General features: G+C 59.1%; 1 protein-coding gene across 1 annotated transcript in view; it reads left to right on the forward strand.

The window, feature by feature from the left end:
- The window catches only part of Eefsec (eukaryotic elongation factor, selenocysteine-tRNA specific), a 118138-nt gene that overhangs the window by 41669 nt on the left and 53058 nt on the right, over positions 1–23411 (forward strand). The window contains 3 exon segments of the mRNA XM_015506746.2: positions 7926–8133; positions 11263–11359; positions 13429–13593. Coding sequence (XP_015362232.2) covers positions 7926–8133; positions 11263–11359; positions 13429–13593 — 470 coding nt within the window.

The following is a 23411-nucleotide window of genomic DNA, read 5'->3' on the forward strand; positions in this document are numbered from 1 at the left end:
CCAAGAGGCGTCTGGGCTGAGCGTGCTCCCAGGGAGAACAGGCACCTTCCCGGGTTGAGGCCATGTAGGGCGGAGGAGGCCACCTGGGGGGACCCCTAGCAGGACCCTTCACAGCACTTGCTCCTGAGGACACTCAGGGGGCCCAGGAAGGTGGCCGCGTCCCTGTGCTGGACCAGGGAGCGAGAGGCAGGTGGGCCTCCAGGGACCCGGAGCCACCTGGTCGCTCAGGCCAGTCGCTCAGTCCCAATAACTGATTCTGATGAGGCCAAGCCACTCAGCCAGTGTCACTGTCCCCACAGCCTCATTGTTCCAGCCTCCTCCTCCGCGGGGCCCGTGTCCCTGGTGATCCATACTAAACAGCGGTCACCGGGCGACAGGGGAGCCTCCCCTGGGCTATGCAGCAGGAACAATATCCTGCCCCGTCCACCTCCTGCCTCTGCCCGTGGAGGCCGCCAAGAGAGGCTCTTTGTGTCCTTGTCGCGAAGATGGATCTGCTTCCCCATTTATGATGGTGGTTTTTTTTTTTATTTCCAGAATCTCACACCTGCAGCGCTTCCGCAGAATTCTCCAGTTGGTTAAATTAAAGCCCCAGCCCCGTGAATGCACCAAATATGTCATAAAAGATTTTCCAGCGCTGCCTTTTGTGACCAAAATTCATCAATCCGATAAAATCGACACATTTAGATAAGTGTTGCATGAGAATGCAGGGCTGCGGCTCCACGCGGAAGTGGGCATGAGGCTGTAAAAAGGGAGATAAAAAATTATATCTCCTTTGGAGTGAGTTATTTGATCTCCCTGCCGCTTTATTTACTTGTCACAGAGCGGAGAACAGGTCTTGGGGACCCTGCAGAAAACGTGCCGTCCAGTGTCGCTGTCATTGACTCCAGGAATGGGACCTTCTGGGAAGGGCGGAGGGACTCGGGAGGGTCAATTCATACTTGGCCACGTCGATGAGTGACAGTGAAGGAAAATCCGCATTGGCAGGTTGAAATGGCTCTTCCTGTTGGAATGTCGTAGTTGAAGGTCAAATGACGGACTCCATGACAGAGCCAAACGGGATGGTCCATTGGTGGGGACTTTACATTTTTTTTAACATAATTTTAGGTCCTAAGGATGGAACCCAGGGTACTGAACCCCTGAGTCCCATCCCCAGCCCTTTTTATATTTTATTTAGAGACAGGGTCTCGCTGAGTTGCTGAGGCTGGCCTCTACCTTGCGATCCTCCTGCCTCCCCAGCTGCTGGGACGACAGGTGTGAGCCACTGCACCCTGTCACGTTTTTTTTTTATTGTGGTAAAATATACACGATATTTCTCATTTTCAACACTTGTAACTGTGCAATTCAGTGACCTCAAATACACTCACAATACTTTATACTCATCTCCCAAAACCTTTTCACAATCTCCCAAGTCGGTTCAATACCCATGAAGCAATTCTTCCTGTTCCTGTAGGAACCTTTGTTCTGCTTTCTGTCTGTGAATTTCACCTGTTCTAGGTCCCTGAGCTGAGGGGAATCCTGCATGTCACAGACCATAAAGTCTTCCAGAAATTCTATTTATATTGTACCAGGTTTCAGAACTTGGCTTCTTTTTGTGGCTGTATAGTATTCTGTGGTGTCCCTGGGCCCTGTGTTGTTGATCCATCCTTCTCTTAATGGACACTTGTGTTGTTCCCTGCCTGTTATGAACGATCGTGCTGGGAATTTGGGTGTAGAGATAGATATCTGTTTAAGTCCCTGATTTCAAGTCCTTTGAATATATACTCTTAGTGGGGCTAGGTGGTGGCTCAGGGCTCGAGTGTTTGCCCACCATGTTCTGTCCCCAGTACACCCCAATAGATACACAGATATATGTAATGGCATTTACACATATACTAATATATTTATATAAAATATCTAGCTGGGTGCTGTGGCACACGCCTGTCATCCCAGCAGCTGGGGAGGCTGAGACAGGAGGATTGCAAGTTGGAGGCCAGCCTCGGCAACTTAGTGAGGCCGTGAGCAACTTGACAAGATCCTATCTAAAAAATAAATAAATACATAATTCGATGATAGCTGAATAAAGAAAAGGCTGGGGTGTAGCTCAGTGGTGAGGTGCCCCTGGGTTCAGTCCCTGCCACCCCCACCCTCCAAAACCAGCCCCAGGAGGTACGAAATGAGGCTGTTGTTTTTAATGAGTAGTGAGGTCGAGATCCTGGGGGGCTTATTGGCCATTTGTATAACTTCATGGAAAAATATTTCTATCCTTTGCCCATTTTAATTGGATTGTTGTTGTTGAATTGCAGATTTATACACTGACCCCTGCCATCGTAGGATTTGCGATTCTTCTCTACCAGTCCGTAGATTGTCATTTTGATTTCTTGGCAGGGTCCTCTCATATACAAAAGTGTTTTTTTGTTTTTTTTTGTACCAGGGATTGAACCCAGGGGGCNCCGGGGGAGTCCTGTCCCTGGTTTACAGATGAGGCGTTCTGTCCCCTCCCCCGCCTGGGACACCGTGGGTGGTGACGGTGATTGTCTGCTGAGGACAAAGGACACGGGGTCCCCAGGGCCTCCTCCAGGGACAGGACTTCTGTTGGCCTCCTGGTCCCCTCTGAAGGTGGCAGAGGCCCCCAGCTGGCCCCCAGCTGACCCCCAGCGCTCCCTGGTGATGGAGTGGTCTGGTGGTGGGCGAGTGGGGGACGGGGCCAAGGAGACGGGCCAGAGCTGTGTGTGCGGTGCCCGCGGGTGCCCAGCCTGCCCACTCCATGCCTGGCCCCACTTTATGTTAATGCTCGCTGCTTTATAAATTTATTTCTTCTCCTTAGCTCCCCGTGACAGCAGCGAGCATCCTGCCATGTCCCACCTACGCGGGGTGTGACGTCCCACTCCTGTGGCTGGACCTGCTGTGGGGTGTCCCTGGTCGTGGGTTCCTCTGTGAACATGGGAAAGGGACGTCCATTCACTCCCCTGTCCCTCCCAGTCCCCTCCCCTCCCTTCCCTCCACTCGCCTGCGTCTCATCCAGTGAACTGCTGTCCTCCCTCCTCCCCACATTGTGGGTCAGCGTCCCCATATCAGAGAGGACACTCAGCCTTTGGTTGTTTTGGGGACTGCCTTATTCCACTCAGCACGATCGTCTCCAGCTCCGTCCATTGACCAGCAAATGCCGTCATTGCATCCTTGTTGATGGCTGAGTAATATTCCGCTGTGTATATGGACCACAGTTTCTTTGTCCATCCCCTGTTGAAGGGCAGGACATCTAGGTGGGTTCCATGGTTGAGCTATTGTGAACTGAGCTGCCATAAACACTGACGTGGCTGTGTCCCTGTTGTGTGCTGATTTAAGTCCTTTGTGTATAGACCGAGGAGTGGGACGGCTGGGTCCCAGGGTGGCTCCATTCCCAGTTTCCTGAGCCCCTCCCCCCTGCTCTCCTCAGTGGTGGCACTGAGTTCCAGTCCCCCAGCCGTGGCTGAGTGGGCCACCCCCTCGCCCACACTCCCTGAGTCACCCGAGTCCTTTGTCTACAGCCGTGAGCCCAGGGGCCGCCTGGACTAGGGGGACAGCGTTCAGCCCTTCAGGGTGGGGCCTCGGCTCAGCGCTGACTGTGGGTCCCAGCGCCTGGCTCCCGGGGTCCTTGGCGCTCACCCTGGGACCCCCCAGCGACCTTCCTGCAATCGGGATCTTCTGGCCCCCGGAGGAGGCAGTGGGGGCCGTGATGGGGACACAGCTGGGGACCCCAGCCTAGCCTGCAGACTGACCCTCCTGGCCCAGCCCCTTCCATTCCCAGCCTCCAACCGCGTGCCAGGAGGGGACAGCACAGACACCAGGGGACACACTCCCGCCCTCCTGGGACCCCGGGCTGTGACAGGGAAGCCCCAGGAGGAGGCCACAGAGGGCAGAGAGCGGCCGGCTCCCTGGGCGGGGGCTCCCCATCGCAGCCCCAGGGAGGTCAGGCCGGGGACAGCTGCCGTCTGTCCTCACCCGTAGCTGGGCCACTTGAGCCACTGAGCAGACCTGCGCGGGCCTTGAAGTGGGGAGGGACACGTTGGGCAGTGAATCAAGACACCGCCCTGATGCTGGCACCTGAGCTGCAGAGTGGTCCTCCCCACGCAGGGACTTCTGGAACCTCCAGGAAGGAACCTTCTAGAACCTTCCTGGAAGGAACCTTCCAGAACCACCCTAGAAGGAACCTTCTAGAACTTTCTTGGAAGTAACCTTTGTAGAAAGAACCTTCTAGAACCTTCCTGGAAGGAACCTTGTTGGAAAGAATCTTCCTGGAAGGATCATTCTGAACCTTCTTGGAAAGAGCCTTCTGGAACCATCTAGAACCTTCCTGGAAGGAACCTTCTGGAACCTTTCTAGAAAGAACCTTCTGCAGCTAAAAATGGAACCTTTTAGAACCTTCTAGAACCCTCCTGGAGGGAACCTTCTAGAACCTTCTGGAATCTTCCTGGAAGGAACCTTCTGGACCCTCCCAGGACCTGTCCTGGAGCACTCACGGGCTCCTGCGTGCACCCCCCCACCCAGGGACAGAGCGACGGTCTTGTTCTGGACGCGGATCCTGCCCTCGGGGACGTGGGGTGCTGTGGTGGACAGAGGTCAGTGCTCTGAGCTCGAATCTGTCTGGATCCCGGCTCCTTGACCTTGACGCAGCCACCGCGCCTCTCCAACCTTGTTCTCGTCTGTAGCACCCACGTCGCTGTCGCCAGAGGGTGATGGCACACGTGCTGTGTCCATGGCACAGCTGCCCAGGTGGATCAGGGCAGCAGCCGTCTGTGGAGAGCCCGTGGTCACACTCGGGACCCCACCTGGGTTGACTCGCACCGTCCTGCTGTGACCAGGGTGGGCACAGGGTGGGTGTGTGTGGCAAGTGGTCGTGACAGTAACAGGCTGCAGATCCCTGCTGTGGCTTTGTGTTGTCAGGGGCACAATTTAAAGAATCACCAGTTGAACACAGTTTTTTCCCTGATTTTATTTTACCTTTTTAATTTAATTTTGATTTTAATTTAATTTTACTTTTAATTTTCTTTGGTCCTGGGAACTGAAGTGGCTTAACCACTGAGCCACACCCCACCCCTTCATCCCCGTAAAAAAAAACAAAAAACACTTTTAGCTGCAGATGGACACGATCTCTTTATTTTATTTGCTATTTTATGTGGTGCTGAGAGTTGAACCCAGTGCTCTGCCCCTGAGCCCCGTCCCCAGCCCTATTTCTATTTTATTTAGAGACAGGGTCTCGCTGAGTGGCTGAGGCTGGCCTCCACCTGGCGATCCTCCTGCCTCAGCCTCCCGAGCTGCTGGGGTGACAGGTGTGCGCCCCTGTGCCCGGCTCCTGATTTCAAATCTACTATCCTTTCTGCTTCTTAGAATACCTTTTGATTTTTTCAAAAATCTGATTTTCGAGGTTTCTCGACTATATTCAAAGTCTGATGTTCCTTTTCCCCTGGACACACATTTCCCCTCCTCTGTCCCACAAGGAAAGTGACATACATGTCCCAGATCCCCGAGGCTGTGCTCAACGCTGACCTTTGTGAGTTTCTCATTATTTTTATTTTTGAAACGATTAAGATATAGAATCAGTAGAATTGGAAATTGTCGTTTTGAACAGTCCCGAGAGCCTTGAATGGCTCTGCGCACCCTCCAAGGACCCCGTGGTCCCCAGCAGATGACAGCCCTGATAGGCGGGAGGCACAGAGGGCCGTTTGTGAGCTGCGTGTCTCTGTCTGGCTCCCACCCACTCGTCCCAGAGCCATTTCCCGACCCTGGCTCGTGGGAACCGGGAGGGACACTGCCCGATTCATTCCATGCAGAGATGAAGGACCCCGAGCGCCCGGGCGGCCCAGCCCTGTCACTTCCTGGGGCCTGATCAAAAGTCGGATGAGGAAACCGCTGCCCGGCAGCAGGCCCGGAGCTGACCCCGGCTTCCCGCGGTGCCCTGGTTCTCAGCGAGGCCCGACAAGTCCCCGTGACCTCTGACCCCCTTAGAAGTGTCCCTGGGCCGGCTGCAGAGGGGACACTGGGGCAGAGCTGTGTGCTGGTGGGAACAAAGGCAGCCTGGGGACCCCAGGAGGCCACCAAGGGGCCCTGTCTGCACTTAAAGCTCCGAGTGTGTCCGTCCACTCCTTTCCCATCACAGGGTCCCAACAAGTGGGCAAGACGAGGCACCTGGTGGCACTCAGCCCGGGAGGAGGAAAGGGACACGTTCCTGGTGACTAAAGTGGAAGAGGTTCAGGCTCTGACCTCGGCTCCGGTCAGCTCAACAAAGATCTATGTCGTGGAGCCCTGGCCGGGTCTCGTGCTGTGACAACGGATCACAGCCCCAGGCCTTGCTGTGAGCACTCGGGCTGGGGTGAGCGAGGCGAGGGCAGGTGTGCAGGCACAGGGAGCAGGGGTCAGGAGGGACACGGGGGACATGGATGGGGCATGTGCCTTGATTCCTAAACGGAAAGTGGACGGGGGCGTAAAGCTTGGAGGACAAGAAGCTGGCATGCAGCCCGGGTCCCTCCTGGTCAGGGCAGGCCGTGGGGCATGGTGGTCAGGAGCCTCTGCATGGGGTAAGATCTCTGCTCTGGCTGGGCCTGGTGGCACCCAGCTGTCATCCCAGCAGCTCAGGAGGCCGAGGCAGGAGGATCGCAAGGTGGAGGCCAGCCTCAGCCACTTAGCCAGGCCCTGAGCAACTCAGCGAGACCCTGTGTCTAAATAGAAAAAGGGCTGGGGAGGGGGCTCAGGGGTCGAGGGCCCCTGGGTTCAACCCCTGGTACCAAGAGAACAAATCTCTGCTGACCCCTGTCTGCTGTGTAACTGGGACTTCATGGGACCCCTCCTGGGCCTCATTTCCTCACCAGGAAGGTCGCAGGTGGTGTCTGGGCTCCGGAGGGGACCTGGAGGGTTGGAATTAGTCTTTTTAACCCAGAGGAACCCAACCCCTGAGCCCGTCCCCAGCCCTTTTTCTATTTTATTTAGAGCCAGGGTCTCCCTGAGTTGCTCAGGGCCTCCCTAAGTGAGGTTGGCCTCCACCTTGCCATCCTCCTGCCTCAGCCTCCGGTACTGCTGAGCTGACAGGTGGAATTGCTCTTGACAGTCCCTTAAAGAACCCACCAGGCAGTGCAGCCTTGGCTCTGTGGGTCCCCTCACCCACCAGAGCAGGCGTGGGCCGTCACACAGGCTGGGACCCCACGGCCTTTATCCTCACCTCCCACCTGCCTCCACTCTGCCGTGTGGGAGGCTGCAGGGGTCAGGCTGGGCCAGGTGGGCTCAGCTTCACCTTGAATAGGGCAGGGTCATGGGGCCAGGAAGGAGCCCAGGACGGGGTCTGCCAAGTGTGAAGTCACCTGCGTGGCCCACTTGAGTGGGAAGCAGCTGTTGGTCACAAGAGGAGTGACTGTGAGGCCAGAGGACAGTGGGGGCTGTCACCAGGAAGTCAACCCGCCAGGTCTGCGGGGGATGGATCCATGGATGGATTGATTGATGCACCTAGAACATGACTCTGTGGGGCCGGGGTGGAGGCTCAGCGGTCTCCGCATTGGTCCTCCTGCCTCAGCCTCCGGCATTGGTAGGTGTTGATAGGGCCACAGTCCCTCCTTCTTCACAGTTTCTTGGAGTTGCTTGGTCTCTCCTGGTTTGTAGCTGTGTCCTTTACTACCTGCCCCGTCACCAGGGCATCTGTGGGGCCCTGGGTTCCCCCCATGTAAAAATTCAATGTGAACTTGTTCGGAATGGTTTCTAGATGTCCCTGCTTGGAAATGACAGAGGCAGCAAAATGTCCAGTGACTCTTCTTTCCTTTTTTATTTTTTATTTTGAGACCTTGCTGATGGTCTTGCTGAGTGGCTGAGGCTGGCCTCCACCTTGCAATCCTCCTGCCTCAGCCTCCCGAGCTGCTGGGACGTCAGGCGTGCGCCACCCCCGCCAGCCCTCTTTTCCCTTTCTAACCTGCTGTTCTGTGTCCCAGGGGCCCAGATCATCGATCTGATGATGCTGGTCATCGATGTGACCAAGGGGATGCAGACCCAGTCGGCGGAGTGCCTCGTGATTGGTCAGATCGCCTGCGAGAAGCTGGTCGTGGTGCTGAACAAAATAGACCTGTTACCCGAAGGGAAGAGACAGGCGGCCATCGACAAGATGACGAAGAAGATGCAGAAGACCCTGGAGAGCACCAAGTAGGTCTGCCCTTGAGACACGGTGCCATGGGAGAGGGCGTCTGGGGCGCTGCTTGTCATCAACAGGGATCGGGCAGGCGCTGGCCACATCAAGGGCCGCATGGAGTCGGGTGAATGTGAAGGTGCTGCTAAAAGGAAGCCCTAAATCATGGGTGCCGTGGCGCACGCCTGGAATCCTAGAGACTCAGGAGGCTGAGGCAGGAGGATCACAAGGTGGAGGCCAGCCTCAGCCAGTTAGCGAGGCCCTAAGCAACTCAGGTACCAGGGATTGAACCCAGGGGGCACTTACCCACTGAGCCCCATCCCCAGCCTTTTTAACATTTATTTAATTAGAGACAGGGTCTCACTGAGTTGCTTAGGGCCTTGCTAAGTTACTGAGGCTGGCCTCCACCTTGCGATCCTCCTGCCTCAGCCTCCTGAGCTGCTGGGGATGACAGGTGTACACCACGGTGCCCGGCCTGCCATGTTATTTTCTAAACGGGTTCTCCTGTTTTACAGATGACTGAACAACTGACTTGGGTTCATATGTTGAAAATATATCTGCCTTCAAAATATATTTGAAAGTTTAAGATGGAAATGTCATTTTATTCTCATTTTTAACACAGGACTCTTGAATCGGTGGGGAGGTGGCACATCTCTCCTAAGTGCATCAGACACGTGTGCTTGTGTGTCTGCGACCTGGGCACATATATCTGGTCTGTTGGCCTCTGGCCTTTTTAATATTTATGTGTCTAATATCCACAAAGGTGGTGCCAGCCTCCTGCCCACCTGGCCGTCCCTGCAGGTCCCTCCATCCGGGTTCCTTTTTTTTTGGACACATAGAAGTTCCTAATTTCCACGTCGTCCCACTCTTTGATTGTTTTTCTTTGTGATTTCTTTATCTCTGAAAGCATTTAAAATGACTCGCGCATAAGCATTTATCAATGTTCGCGGAAATCAAAATGGGAGATCAGCACGCACCCCAATCTTCCCAATGCATCAAATTAAAATGTTTCCTCCCGTCCCCCCGGCCGGCTTCCCCACAGGTACACAATTCGAGGTGGTTGTTATCACCACATTGACACGATTCCGCGTTCTGGGCTTTTCTGTTTATTTTTTCTGCTAAATGTCATCATCTGACAGCACCTTAGGCCCATCTTCCCCCCCAGACACGTGTTTCTTGCTTCGAAGACACTTTTTTGGGGGGTGGTAGGGGTACCTGGGATGGAACCCAGAGGCTCTCAACCCCTGAGCCCCGTCCCCAGCCCTATTTTGCATTTTATTTAGAGACAGGGTCTCCCTGAGTTGCTTAGGGCCTTGCTGTTGTTGAGGCTGGCCTCCACCTGGCGATCCTCCTGCCTCAGCCTCCCCAGCTGCTGGGACAACAGGCTGCGTCTCTTTTTAATGCCACTTTTTCGTGATGCTACATTAAATCATGTTGTTAAAGTGACACTGGGGACTGGCATTTCCAACTCAGCGGCAGCACCCGTGGCCTTCAGCGCACAGGTCGGCTGGTGGGACAGAAGCCCAGGAGGCACCTGCTGCCCCGGCCTGTGACCCGCAGGTGGCTGCCCAGTCTGGGCGCTCTGCTCCCCGGGTGCCAGGCCCGGGACTCCCTGTGGGCGCAGAAGGCACAGCTCCCGGCCACCTGGGAAGTGGAACCCCTGGGAGGGTGTCTGCGCCACCTTGAGGGGTGACAAGTGGCCGAGGTCTGCCATTTAGGGTCCCCTGAGGAGACAGTGGATGCAGGAGCGTCCCGGGTGGCAGCTGGCGGGAGGCTGTGGGGGGGGCGGTGGCCGGGCCAGGGTCACAGGTCACACTGACAGGAGGGGACAGGAGCGGGGCACTGTGGACTTTGTCGTCCCCTCCCCGTGCCTGGGTTGGGGGCCAGGTGGCCGCACTGGGCTCCGCCTTCTGGTCTGGTTTCCAGGGACCAGCGGCCACAGTTGTCAGGGGACAGAGGATGACGATGAAGGGACATGAGGCTGTGAGGCAGGTCCTTGGTGCTGTCCCCAACCCCCATGACTCCCAAGAGGCCACTTACCTGAGCCCTGCCTGGCCTCAGTGACAGGGGGTGTCACTGTCCTCAGCAAACGGCCTGCTCACTGTCCTCAGCAATGCAGCCCCAAGTGACCTGGGCAAGAGGGACCAGGTCACCCTGAAGGGGACACTTCTGTGACCAGGTCCTGCAACTCTGGGAGAGAAGGTGGCTCCTCCTGACCATAAAGTGTGACCAGAGCTGCCACGGCAGTGGGGACCTGACCGTCTGATGTCACCTGCTGTCCGTCAAAGTCAAGAGGGGGACCTGGGCGGGACTCTCTGAACACTTCATTGGGACCCCCCAATAACACTGGGGAGCAGGAGAGGCCCCTGGTCCCTGTCCTCTCTGAGAGGACCCACTCTGTCCCCTGAGAGTGTCCCCTTTCCTGTCCCCTCAACAGGCTCCTGCCTGCTCCTCCGAGTGACAGGCCTGACATCTTTCTGACTCGGTGGCAGGTCGGGGTCTGCCCAGGGGTCTTCATGCTGCTGTGGTTTCCCGAGGCCCCGGGCTCTGTGTCACGGGGAAGGCGTGTGGGGACATTCTGGGGACCCAGCACCCGGGGGCCAGGGCTCAGGGCCCAAGCTCACAGGCCTCCTGGTCCAGCCGCTGGTGTCTGACATGTGACAGTGGCGGGGTCCCTCAGGATGCGGGGTGGGATTCCAGCCACCCCAGGGTCCCCCGCTGGCCGAGAGCAAGGTGACAGAGGTGCGGGTGGCCCCTCGTGGCCTCCAGCCTCCTGTTTTACTGACTGATTGTTTGGTGCAGGGACTGGACCAGGGTGTGAGCCACCGAGCCCCGTCCCCAGCCCTGTTCAGGGTCCCACGGGGCCACCCAGGGTCCCGTCTCTGGGGAATCTGGGACGACGGTCTCTCTTGTCCTTGGGGGGCCACAGGCGGGGGCCAGGGGTCCCTGTGGATTCCTGGGTGGCCTCTGAGGAGGACCTCAGGGCCCAGGGGAGCCCCTTCCTTCTGGTGCCCCAACGCGGGGTGTCTCCTGGTGTCCCCCCGACAGTGGGTGGCACGGGTCCCCTGTCGTGCCTGCTAGTCTGCCTGGTGCTCCGCGGCCTGCTGACCGCCCTGTCCCCTAACGCTGCTGTTCTTCCGTTGCAGGTTCCGGGGTGCACCCATCATTCCCGTGGCGGCCAAGCCTGGGGGCCCGGAGGCCCCCGAAACGGAGGCTCCTCAGGGGATCCCAGAGCTCATCGAGGTACCCAGACCCCGGCTGCCCCAGCCCCTGTGGCCGACCTCTGCCCTGGGGTGTGGGTCCTCTGGCCCTGTCACGCCCTGCAGCTCCTTCCCAGGGAGAGACCTCGGCCACCACCCTCAGGCCTGCCCGGCCTCAGGCCTCTACCCCCAGCCCGAGGCTCCGTGGGCCTCCTTACCCTGGCCTCCGTCTGGCTGCCCCTCCTCTGATCACCCCCACAAAGTGGCACCCACAGCCTGGGACCTGGGCCATGTTGGCTGTTCTAGGAGCTTCACCTCTGTCCCTCCAGTAACAGGCAGGAGGGGGCAGTCCTGCATGAGCGATGGTGTCCAGGAAGGTGGCAGGGTCCCGCTGCTGGGCACTCGGGGCCACTCTGGGCCACTCTGGGCAGAGGGATCCTGCGCCTGGCCCTGGGGCAGGACTGCGGTTCCGTACACGGTGGCCAACGTTCTCAGCAACCCTGGGAGACTCCCATGTTCCCCAGGAGGGGGCTGGGGTTCAGAGAGGTTAAGTGACTTGCCCAGGGTGGCTCAGCAAGTGCATAGGAAAGCTGAGGTTCAGACCCAGGCTGGTTGCTGGGGCTCAGCTCTGAGGTCCCCTTCCTCCAGGGGCCCTTGACCCCGGAGCCCCGTCCCCAGCCCTATTTGGTATTTTATTTAGAGACAGGGTCTCCCTGGGTTGCTCAGGGCCTCGCTTTGGCTGAGGCTGGCCTTGAACCTGTGATCCTCCTGCCTCGGCCTCCCAGGGCCCTGGGGTGACAGGCCGGGACAGTTGTTTTCATTCAAGGAAAACCCACCACAATGTGGCTCGGAGAGGCCTGTACATTCCTTTAAGAGCCTCTCCTCAAATCTCAGGCCAAGACTGTTTTGAATTTCCCTGCTTTTCCAAAGGAATTGTTATCTCAAAACTCGAACTTTGGAACGCTCCCCGCTGAATACTTGTGTCACAACTGCCCCCTCGGGAAGCCGGAGGGAGGGACGTGGTGCTGATGCCCGTGTGTTGATGGGTCATCGGCCCCGACAGCATCTCGGAGCACGTAGGTGGCACACGGAAAGCAGGCCAGCGGGGCCAGGCAGAGGGACAGAGCACCACGTGGGGGCTGTGCTGGCCACGAGCCAGGCCCTCTGTCTCTGTGGGGCCCTGGAGAAGTGGCCACGGGGCTGCCCACTGACCGCTCTTGTCCTGCGACCTCCACACACAGGCCTTCTGTCCTCCTGCTCTCTCTGCTCTTCATGTGACTGTCCCTCAGATATGGCACCCGTCTCTAGACCCTCTTGAGGGTCCTCAGAGCCCATGAGATAGATGACCAAAACAGTGTATGGCCAGGTGCAGTGGCCCACGCCTGCAGTCCCACTGACTCAGGAGGCTGAGGCAGGAGGATCGCCAGGTGGAGGCCAGCCTCAGCCACTCAGCGAGACCCTGTCTCTAGATAAGATATAAAAAGGGCTGGGGACGGGGCTCAGGGGTTAAGTGTCCCTGGGTTCAATCCCCAGGATCAATCCCCAGGACCGTGTGTGAACTCTGGTGCCCAGTGTGTGGGGGGTGGCCCTCCAGGGTGTGGTCAGGGGCAGCCAAGACTGGGCCAGCTGGGGCTCTGGGCACACAGTTGTGGGCACCTGAGATGTGGGGAGGGGAGACGCAGCCTGCCTGGTACCCGGGGCTTAGAGGTGGGGGACCCCAGGTCCTGTAGGCCTCCGGAGGCGGGGGCCACAGGCAGGGGTCCTAGCCGAGCGTCCCCCAGGAGAACCAAGTCCCTCTTCCTCCTCACCCAGCAGAAGCTGCTGGACACACAGCAGCACCTCGGCCTGCTTCTGGGGTCCCTCTGACCCAGGCAGCTCGCAGGGCCTGGTGCCTGGCCAGTCCTTGCCTTGCCTTGGACAGGCCCTGACCTTGGTTGCACTAAGTGGCTGAGGCTGGCCTCCAACTTGCGATCCTCCTGCCTCAGCCTCCGGGCTCCTGGGATGACCACCGCGGCCTCTGGATTCTTGAGTTTCTGTAGGCCCCCTCCCTCCCCCACTGCGCCCCTGGCCCTTGCCGACAGGCTGTGGCAGCAGGGTCTCTCTCTTCTCCAGCTCCTGAAGTCCCAGATCTCCATCCCGACGAGAGACCCCTCGGGCCCGTTCCTCATGTCCGTGGACCACTGCTTCTCCATCAAGGGCCAGGGCACCGTCATGACGGGGACCGTCCTCTCAGGCTCCATCAGCCTCGGTGACAGCGTGGAGATCCCCGCCCTCAAGGTCAGTCAGGACTCTGGTCTGTCTGGTGTCCGCCTCCAGCAGCAGGGGAGGGGACCGTCCTTGGCCGGGGGTGCCCCCGAGTGCCTCCTGGGCCTGGCCCCTCCCTGGCTCCCACCCGTCCTGCCTGGGATTCTAGATCCACCGCTAACCCTGTCCCCCCCAACAGCACGCAGCCTGTGAGGTCCCCAGTGGGGGTCCCCAGGAGGTGGTCTAGTTCTCAGTCCTGGGGGTGAGCCCAGGGCCTCGCACATGCCAGGGACACTCGGTCACGGAGCCGCATCCCGGCCCTGTTTATTTGAGAAAGGGTCGCACTGAGTCGCTGAGGCTGGCCTCCAACTGGCGATCCTCCTGCCTCAGCCTCCGGGCTGCTGGGATGAGAGGCAGGGCCACCGCTGTCTCTGGATTCTTGAGTTCCTGGAGACCCTGGACTGACCCACCTGTGTCTCACGAGAGAGAAGCGTGTTTCAGGGAACTGGCTCACGTGATCATGGGGCCTGGCGAGTCCAGAATCTGCTGCACAGGCTGGCGGTGGACGCCCAGGACACGCTGCAGCTCAGAGGCCACCTGTGGGTGGATGTCACCCTCCCTTGAGGGACGTGTGTAGGGTGCCCTGCTTTGCCCCACGGCTGCCAACGTCAGTGTTAGTTGTTTCAATGAAAAATCGCCCTCCTGCTGGGGTTTCAGCATGCTGGGGGAGATTCAGAAAGTTCTAGAAAGTTCTAGAACATTGGCCAGCTCTAGAAAGCAGGTGGACCTAAGAGGAGTCTGGGGTGAAACAGGCTCGTGAGCTCTCGGTGGTCGAGAATAGTGTCTGAGCACCTCCCCGGGCACCGTGGTCCCCCACGTGGACACACAATGACACAGCGTGAGCCGTCCCTGGTCTGGGGCAGCGCGGTCGGGACAGGGAGGGGGACAGGAGTGAGCCGGCTGCACCAGGTGAAGGGAGCTCGGGGGTCACCCCAGTCCCCTTTGATGGTGTTGAGGCCGACGCCTCCTCCTTCAGGGGTGAGGGCCCCCGACTCGGCTCTGGTCAGGCCCCAGGGCTCTGGGGACACGGCAGCAGGAGCCAGAGGACGTGGCCCAGGCTGTCCCCAATGCTGGGTCAGGGCGCCTCCTCCTGAGACCCAGGACAGCCCCATCCACCAGCCGTTCTCAGCCATGAGCTAAGTGCAAATCCTAGAAAATACGACGTGAAATCATGGAAGCAAACCGCTGGTGTTTGACCAAAGGAAGGTCCTGGCCGCGACCTGCGCCGTCCCCGTGTCCTGGAGGAGGGCCCCGGGGGCCACCTGGCCCTGCATCCCTGTTGCTCCCCAAGATGTCAGGAGAGGGTGACTGACTCTGGGGGGGACTGGGAGGAGGACGAGGGTCGTGAGCACCATGAATCTGCAAAGCCATCACCAGTTGTCCTGGTGTGAGTGTCCCCAGAGTCCCCCTGGGAGGTGACACAGGAAGGTCCAGAGGAGGAGTGAGGGGGGTGAGGCCTGAACCCCAGCAATGAATGGCTCCCTGGGGGTCCCCTGGTGGCCCCTGGTGGCAGGTGGGGTGTGGGGATGAGGTGGCCCTGGGGCCGTGGCTTGGGGGGTCTCGATGTGTCCCTGGAGAGTGGAGTCCCTGCTCCCTGGTCCCCATGGGAGCTGCTCCCTCCCCACACTCTTCCTCCATGATGTCCTGCCTCCCCTCGGCCAGGAGTGGGGCCGCCGTCTGTGGACACCCTGAGCCCCACGTCCACGGTCCCCCTCTGCAGTGGTGCTGGAGGGTCCCTGAGTCACTGTGGCAAGAAAGCTGACCACAGCAGGGGTGGACATTGATTCTGGTGACAGGTGACCTTGTAGGAGACAGAAAAGGTGACACAGAGGTTCGCCGCAGGAAGTCCCTGTGGAGAAGGGGCGAGGTGGTGGGGTGCAGGGCCAGTGTCCCCTCACAGCCTCGGGGACCAACCCAACAGGCACATGGGGACTTCCAGCCTCCAGAACCGTGAGAACCGTATCTGTGGTCCGCAGCGACACTCCTAGGAAATGACCCCAATTGTGGGTGGAGGGGACTCAAGCCAGAGAAGCCCTCGAGTCCCCCATGGTCCCGGGCAGGGTCTCGGGCCCTGGGCAGCTGCGAGCCTGGGGGCAGCCTGGCCCTTCCCAGGCTCCAGGGTGAGGCTCACTTTAGGGGCCCGGTCCAGGGACTCTTGACCCCTCAGCCTGCCCGTCCCCGCCTGGCGGGACTGGTGGCCAGCGCCTGTGAGCAAGAGGCCATCGCAGGCCACGGCTCTCTCCCCGAGCCCAGGAACGTCCCTGTCAGATTTCCCTAATCGACTCGGACACTTCTGACCGCGTGAACTCCCGTGGGGGCGGGGCGCGGCCAGTCCAAATAAACAGTGGCCTTCCTCCCCCGGCCACAGTCCCGTGGCTGCCCCCGTCCGTCCCCAGCTGGGGCTCATTACAGGAGCAAGAAGTGGGGGGGGCAGGCGAGCGAGGCAGGGAGGACGCCCCGCAGCCCAGGGAGGCCACCAGCCTCTGCCCGGCCTCTGGTCTCCCAGCCTCCGCCCAGGGAAGACGTGGCCTCGAGACCTGGGGCTGGCGATGTGGTGCGGCTCTGGGGGTTGTGACATCAGAAAGTGTCCAAAGCACTGAGCAAAAGTGCAGCAAGTCACCAAATGTCACAGCCCAGACTGACTGTGTGCTGACTGTCCTTGTCCCCTCATGGGGGCAGGGTGCTGAGTGAAGTGGCTTCCAGAGCCCAGAGGACTTCCAGCCTGCTTCTCAGACAAGGGGTCCTGGCGCTGGGCCTTGCGGGTGACAGGGACACTACCAAGGTGCCCTACAGCTGAGGGGTCTGGGGCTTGGGGTGCTCCGCAGGTCTCCCTGGGCTGTGTGACCTGGCACCCAGGTCTGCAGTCCGTGCAGTGGCCCTGCTGGCTCAGAAATCAGGGGTCCCCTGGGGTGTCCTGAGCACCGCAGCCTCCCCCTGACCCACTCTGGCCTATGGCCCTGCCCCGTCCTCCAGTTCTCCCCGTCCCTCCTGCCTCAGACCCCAGGTCAACCCCCTGATGCTTGCCCCATGTGGAATTAATCCCACAAGCAGCCTCTGCTCTTGGGTTTGGGGGTAATGGGGTCTGACCCGTTGCTCTTTAACTCTCAGGTGTCGGGCAGAAGGTGGGCCTGGAACAACTAGTGCTTATTGAATAGTCTTGGTCCCGGTGGAATATTACTCAGCCACGAAAAAGAATGGCTTTATGATTTTTGCTGGTAAATGGGTGGAGCTGGAGACGATCATGCTGAGTGAAATCTGCCAGTCCCCAAATCCCAAAGGCTGAATGTCCTCTCTGACATGCAGATACTGACCCACAATAAGAGGGGAGAGCAGAAGTTCACTGGATGAGACGCAGGGAGCGGAGGGAAGGGAGGGGAGGGACTGGGAGAGACAGGGGAATGAATGGACGTCACTTTCCCATGTTCACAGAGGAACCCACGACCAGGGACACCCCACAGCAGGTCCAGCCACAGGAGTGGGACGTCACACCCCGTGTAGGTGGGACATGGCAGGATGCTCGCTGCTGTCACAGAGGGCTAAAAAGAACAAATAAAAAATTAAACAGAACTCTCCGTCCGTCAGCAGTCCCCAAGTCATGGTCAGCTGAAGCCAGGGAATGAGTCAGGTCACCTGGGCTCCCAATAAGCTGATCACCTGAAGCCAGTCTTTTTCTCGGACAGTTTGGGGGACGCGTTGGGCTCTGATGTCTGACTTGCTGTGCAGCCTTGGTGACTCGACCTTTCTGAGCTCCCAAGTCTGCAAAATGAGGAAACCCTAGAACATATCTGCTCTGCGGGGTGTTGGGGGGTAAAAGGAGGTGACAGCATCACGTGACGCGTCCAGCTCACTCAGTCAGCAGTCACCACAGAGCACAGGGCAGGTGAGGCAGGTCACCATTTGGTCCTGGCTGAACGGATCTTTAGCATCAGGGCTGTTTCTATGGTGAGGGACGGAGAGCCAGAGGGTTTCTGAAGGTCTGGAGCACTTCCTGGGGAGACTGGGTGACAAAGGGACCCGGCCACTCAGACATCCAGGGGAGAAGCCTGGGGGGAGCTGGGCTGAGGAGAGGAGAGGGCGGGGAGCAGGTGGGGACGGAGGCCAGGGCCAGGGCAGCAGCAGGAAGTGCTTGAGGAAATCCTCCAGGAAGAGCTCCAAGAGGTATCCAGGAAGTACCCAGGAAATCCACAGCAAGTTCTAGACAGTTCCAGAACGTTGGCTAGCTCCAGGAAGTATCCAGGAAGTATCCAGGAAATCCTTAACAAGTTCTAGAAAGTTCTAGACAGTTCCAGAACGTTAGCTAGCTCCGGGAAGTATCCAGGAAATCCTCAGAAAGTTCTAGAAAGTTCCAGAACGTCCCAGAACGTTGGCTAGCTCCAAGAAGTATCCAGGAAGCACTCCAGGAAGTGCTCTAAGAAGTACCCAGGATATGCTTCAGGAATATCCGGGAAGTGCCCCCGAGGTGCCCCGGGAAGTGCCCACCTGCACTGCCTGTTGCTCCCCTTAGGGAAGAGGCCCGACTGTCCCTGTCCTTCCCCACGTGGCCCCTGCAGCCCTCTGGCCTGGCCCCTCCTGCCTTGGCTGCAGTTGGGATCTCTGCTGTGACCTCTCTTTTTCTCCTTAAAGGAAAGCCGGGTGTCCCCTGGGTGTGCACAAAGCCAAGGAGCCACTTAAGCAGAATATTTATAATTCCTTCTTTTAAGAAATAAAGCAATAATCAAAACACCATAAACACTGCTCTAATCGTTCCCAGGCCGCGACCTGTAAGCGGGGCGGGGAGGGCGGGAGGAGCCTTCCTGATCGGGGGCTCGCTGCTGCTCTTGTTTGAAGTCGCCCTAAAATGCTGCCTTAGAACTTGTTCTTGTTGAAAAACAAATTCCTGCCACTCAGAGTTCTCAGATTTCTTTTTCTTTTCCCAAGTATTTAAATGAGCTGATTCGGGGCCAGGGCTGGACAGGCCTGGGCCAGCTTTTATGGGTCCCTGGGCTGCTGCTAAGGACATCCCTGCAGTCCCCCGCCCCCAGGCAATCAGCCACCTCCCTGGCTGGCTGTGGAGGACACTGTCATCAGAAGTGGGGGCAGCTGCCCCTTCCCTGTGTGAGCCCAAGGGAGGGCCTTCCAGGGACAGGAAGACTGGTCTGAGCAGAGAGCAGGGGACCTGACCTAGGCCAAGGTCAGAGCAGGCTCGCCCAGTCTGTAGGAGGAGGGAGTGTGGGTCAGAGGACATTCTAGCTGGGTGTGGAGGCACACATCAGTGATCCAGCAGCTCAGGAGGCTGAGGCAGGAGGATCATAAGGTGGAGGCCAGCCTCAGCAATGGCAAGGCCCTGAGCAACTCAGCGAGACCCTGTGTCTAAATAAAATATAAAAGGGCTGGGGACGGGGCTCAGGGGTTAAGCGCGCCTGGGTTCACTCCCTGGTCCAGATAGAAAATTCTAGCAAGTGCCAAGGCCCTGTGGTGGGAGATAGCTCAGTGAGTGTGAAGGCTGGGTAAGGGGTTTGGCTGAGCTCGGAGAGGTGGGCTAGAGGCACCAGAGAGGAAGGTGGGCCCAGACTCCCCGGGCCTTGTGGGCCAGCTGCAGGTCAAGGAGGGTGGCGTGGTGTGGGTGACGTAGGGGGTGCTGCTGTGCGAGGGGAGACAGGCAGTTTGGAGGATGAGTTTGTGGGGAGCCGTCGCTTCCTGGGGACTGGAGGCAGGAGGCCATAGCACGGGGAGACTGAGGTGGTGGCCCAGGCCTTGCCACTGAGGAGGTGGGTTGGCAGGCCCCCGGGGGGGGGGCGGGGGACATGGCAGGAGGCCCCCCATCTCTGGCTTGAGGAGCAGCCAGGCAATTACTCCATGTCCAAGCAGTCTGGGGCTGAGCGTGGACACAGCTGGGATCCTGGCTGGGGTTTCAGTACGTTGGGGGAGATTTAGCAAGTTCTAGAACATTCTAGAAAGTTTCAGAACGTTGGCCAGCTCTAGAGTAAGTCGACCTAAGACAAGTCTGGGGTGAAACAGGCTTGGGAGCTCTCGGTGGCCCCACCTGCCCCACGGGTTCCTAAGGGACTCAGGAGACGTCCTGGTCTGGGTTGGCACTAGCTGTGGCATTCTGGGGGGAGGGCAGGGTGCTTCCGGGGACACCCTGGGAGGGCAGCTGGTCACAGAGGGCAGGGCCCAGCTCCCCCAGGCTGCCCACTGCGCTGCTGCTGCTGCTGCCACCGAGAAAAAACCCCACGGGGTGACCGGGCGGAAGGTCAGGAGTTGAGCTGAGCCGGGGAGCGGGTTTGAACGTGGACCTGGTATTTTCTTTTGCGCTGGGGCGGAGTGAGGGGCAGGAGGGAGGCAGGCCGCCAGAGGGACAGGGGCCAGCACAGCGCCGCTAATGCAAACCAGACGGTGCGCGGGCAGGGCCGTCTCCTGGCCAGGCTTAATGCAGTCCTTGAAGCAGGCAGGCGGGCAGGAAGGAGGCCCGGACAGTGAGCCGCTTAACCCTGTGGGTGCTGAACCCAAAGTCCGGCTTCTCTGCTTTGGCATTTGCCTTCTGTGCCCAAGAAGTCTCTGTCCCAACAATTCCCAGAATTATCATGACAATAATGTCCCAGGGGCTGGGCGCAGTAGCACATGCCTGTCATCCTAGGGACTTGGGAGGCTGAGGCAGGAGGATCGCAAGGTGGAGGCCAGCCTCAGCCACTTAGCAAGGCCCTGAGCAACTTGCGAGTCCCTGTCTGTAAATAAAATAGAAAAAGGGCTGGGGACGGGGCTCAGGGGTGGAGGGACCCTGGGTTCAGTCCGTGGGACCAAGAAAAACAAAAACATGCCCAGGCATTCTCAGTGTCCCCTGAGGGACCCACCAGGCAGCTTCCTGGATGGAAGCATGACCTGGGACTGAGCATGAAGTAGAGCAGCCACAAGAGTCAGGGGACACCAGATGGCCCCAGGGTGCAGGGCCAGCTGAAGCCTGAACTGTGATCCACTGCTGGTCAGCGCCGGCATGGGCTCCTCTGGCCACCAACAGGGCTGCATTCCGAAGTCTCTTCTCTGCCTATTCAAAGGAACACAGGAGTGTCATCACCGAGGTGTTCATGGCGACCAGCACAGCACACAGCGACAGGGGACTGCTAATATAGACCCCGAGGTCCCACGTGGAGGAGATTCAGCAAGTTCTAGAAAGTTCTGGAAAGTTCTAGAAAGTTCTAGAACATTGGCAATTTTGCAGTGATGCAAATCCCTGCAGGAAGACAACCCCAAGGACCGCCTCATGGGAGGGCCAGGGTGCTGTCGCCCGCCCTTCCCGGGTCTCAGGAGTGCCCTGCGAATCAGCATGACAAATGCAACACTGAGTGCCAAGCCACTCTGGGGACACCACGTGGGACTCTGTCCCACTCGACAGGAGAGCCGGCGCATGTGCGCACTTCTGTGGGCTGATGCATCCAGAAAGATCTGGAAGGAGGCCCAGCCCACTGGGAACCCGGCCGCGTCCTGGGGGAGCCCAGGAATCCAGGGGACTGAAGGAGGCTTTCATGTGCGCCCACGTCACTGGTGCGCGGCTGACAACAAGCTGGTATTCATCTGTGTCTTGTGTGGCTTTGCTGAAAGGGAAAAAAACACAAAGGACCAGAGAAGAACAACTCTTGTTCTGCTCGCCCGCCTCCCTCTCACCGGCCTTGGCCTGCAAAGCCGAGGTCTGCTGGGGAGGCTGCTGGGTGGGGATCCCCAGGGCCGCTCCTCCAGAGGCTGGATGAGGCCGAGGCCTGCCTCCCTGCCTCTGGGTGGGCTCAGGGTCACCCAGTGCCCATTTTTGGTTTTATTTTTTTGATACCAGGGATTGAACCCAGGGGTACTTCACCCCTGAGCCCCGTCCCCAGCCCTATTTCTATTTTATTTAGAGACAGGGTCTCCCTGAGTGGCTCAGGGCCTCCACCTTGCGATCCTCCTGCCTCAGCCTCCCCAGCTGCTGGGATCACAGGCCTGTGCCGTCCTGTGCCTACGTGTGGCTGCCATGCTGCTCGCCCTGGCCCCCGCGGCCCTCGGCACAGCTCCTTGGCCTGCCTTGCCCTGTGCTCACCTTGACACGCAGCCCTCTAGCCTCCTGGGTCCTCTCTTTGGGGCCTGCTCAGTGGGGACAGCTGCAGTCCCTCCCCTGCCCCTCCCCCAGCTGTCTCCAGGCGTCTCTCTCAGGCTCTCGGCCCCTCCCACTCCCTTTTCTTCTCTCCCCTCCTCAGAGAGGCACAGAAGACCTGTTGTTTGTGCTTGTCCCCTGCTGTCCCCTGCCTCCTGCACATTAGCATATACAAATACTTTTGTCCCTTCTGCAGGGACTGCTCTCTTTATGGAAGTCAAGACCCTTCCATTCCAGCTCTCCACAGGCCAGGCCAATGAGTCTCTGCCTGTTGGTGGTGACAGTGACAAACTTCTGTTTATCAGAAGCCTGCTCTCACCTGGCAGTCCCCTCAGGCCCTTGGCCCCAGGCCTGCCAGGCAGGATAACCTGGCCCCTTCCTTCAAGAGTGGTGCTGCATGAGCATGTGGCCCACGCCTGTCATCCCAGTGACTTGGGAGGCTGAGGCAGGAGGATCGCAAGGTGGAGGCCAGCCTCAGCAGCTTAGTGAGGTCCTAAGCACCTCAGGGAGACCCTGTCTCTAAATAAAATAGAAAAAGGGCTGGGGACGGGGCTCAGGGGTTAAGAGCCCCTGGGAACAAAAAATAAAACAAATGAACAAAATCCTGCTCATCCCCTGTCCCATACCAGGTTCCACAGCTCTTTGGTGACCATACTTAACAGAGAAGGAGGAATCCAGACCCCGAGGTTGGGTCCTGTTTGACGTGTGGATCTGGTCCCTCCCCCTGCCCCTGTGTCCTGTGAGCTGGTGATGGTTACTAATATCCTTGGCACGGTCCCCGGGTTTGGCCTCTCTGTGTCCCGCCTGTCTCCAGTCTCTGTTGGGTCCTGGGAGTGACCCTGGCTTGCCAGTGCTGCTTGACCTCGGGCTCTGCAGTTCCTTCAGGTCCCTCTCGCTTGTAGCTGACACTTGGGGTTGAGAGAGGAGGGGTCTTGTGTGCTGTGGCCTCCTCCAGCCCACTTCTAGCAACGGTGTTCCAGAAACTTCTGTGCACAGAGGGAAGCTGTGTGTTGGAGGTGGGGCGGCCAAGGAGGCCAGGAGTTGGCCTCGGCCCAGGAGGCTCAAGAGCCCCAGGAAGCCGGGCAGGAAGGGCGAGGGCTCGGTTCCAGGAGTCCTAGAGGGTCCCCACCGTGGAGGGTGCTGGAGGGCCGCGTGGGGCAGTGCAGCTGCGTCCCAAGGGACTGCGGGCAGGGCCAGGGGGCCCTCTGGGACCCCTCTGGTCAGTACTAGGGACCCCCCAGCTCCAGAGCTTTCCAGAGCTGGTTGTTAAAGCTGTAGTTGCGAGGCCAGCGGCCTCTAAGGTGGCCCTGGGTCCTGGGCCAGCAGCCCCTAGGCTCTGGTCCCCTGCGTTCTGTCGCAGAGGATGGGTGGGCAGCAGACGGAGCGGTGGTGGCCGTGAGATCCCAGGTAGGCAGGGGCCGACCCCGATCCGCCTTGAACGAAGTTCCACCAGGAGACCCAGAGGCCACCACCCAGCCTTGTCTCGGGAATCTGACTCCCACGGGCCCCGGCTGCCACCTCCCCAGGGCCATCAGACCACCTGGCCCTCTCCCTGCTGAGCAGATACGTGGCCTCCTGGCTCCAGCCCGGGACCTCACCCTGTGAACCCCCCCGAAATGCCAGCCCCCAGCGGGGGGGAAGCAGGAGGCCGATCCGTCCCAGGCCCAGGTGCGCCAGGCTCAGCCCCCTTCCC

Source organism: Marmota marmota, unplaced genomic scaffold (genome assembly GCF_001458135.2).
Source record: "Marmota marmota marmota unplaced genomic scaffold, marMar, whole genome shotgun sequence".
Classification (NCBI taxonomy): domain Eukaryota; kingdom Metazoa; phylum Chordata; class Mammalia; order Rodentia; family Sciuridae; genus Marmota; species Marmota marmota.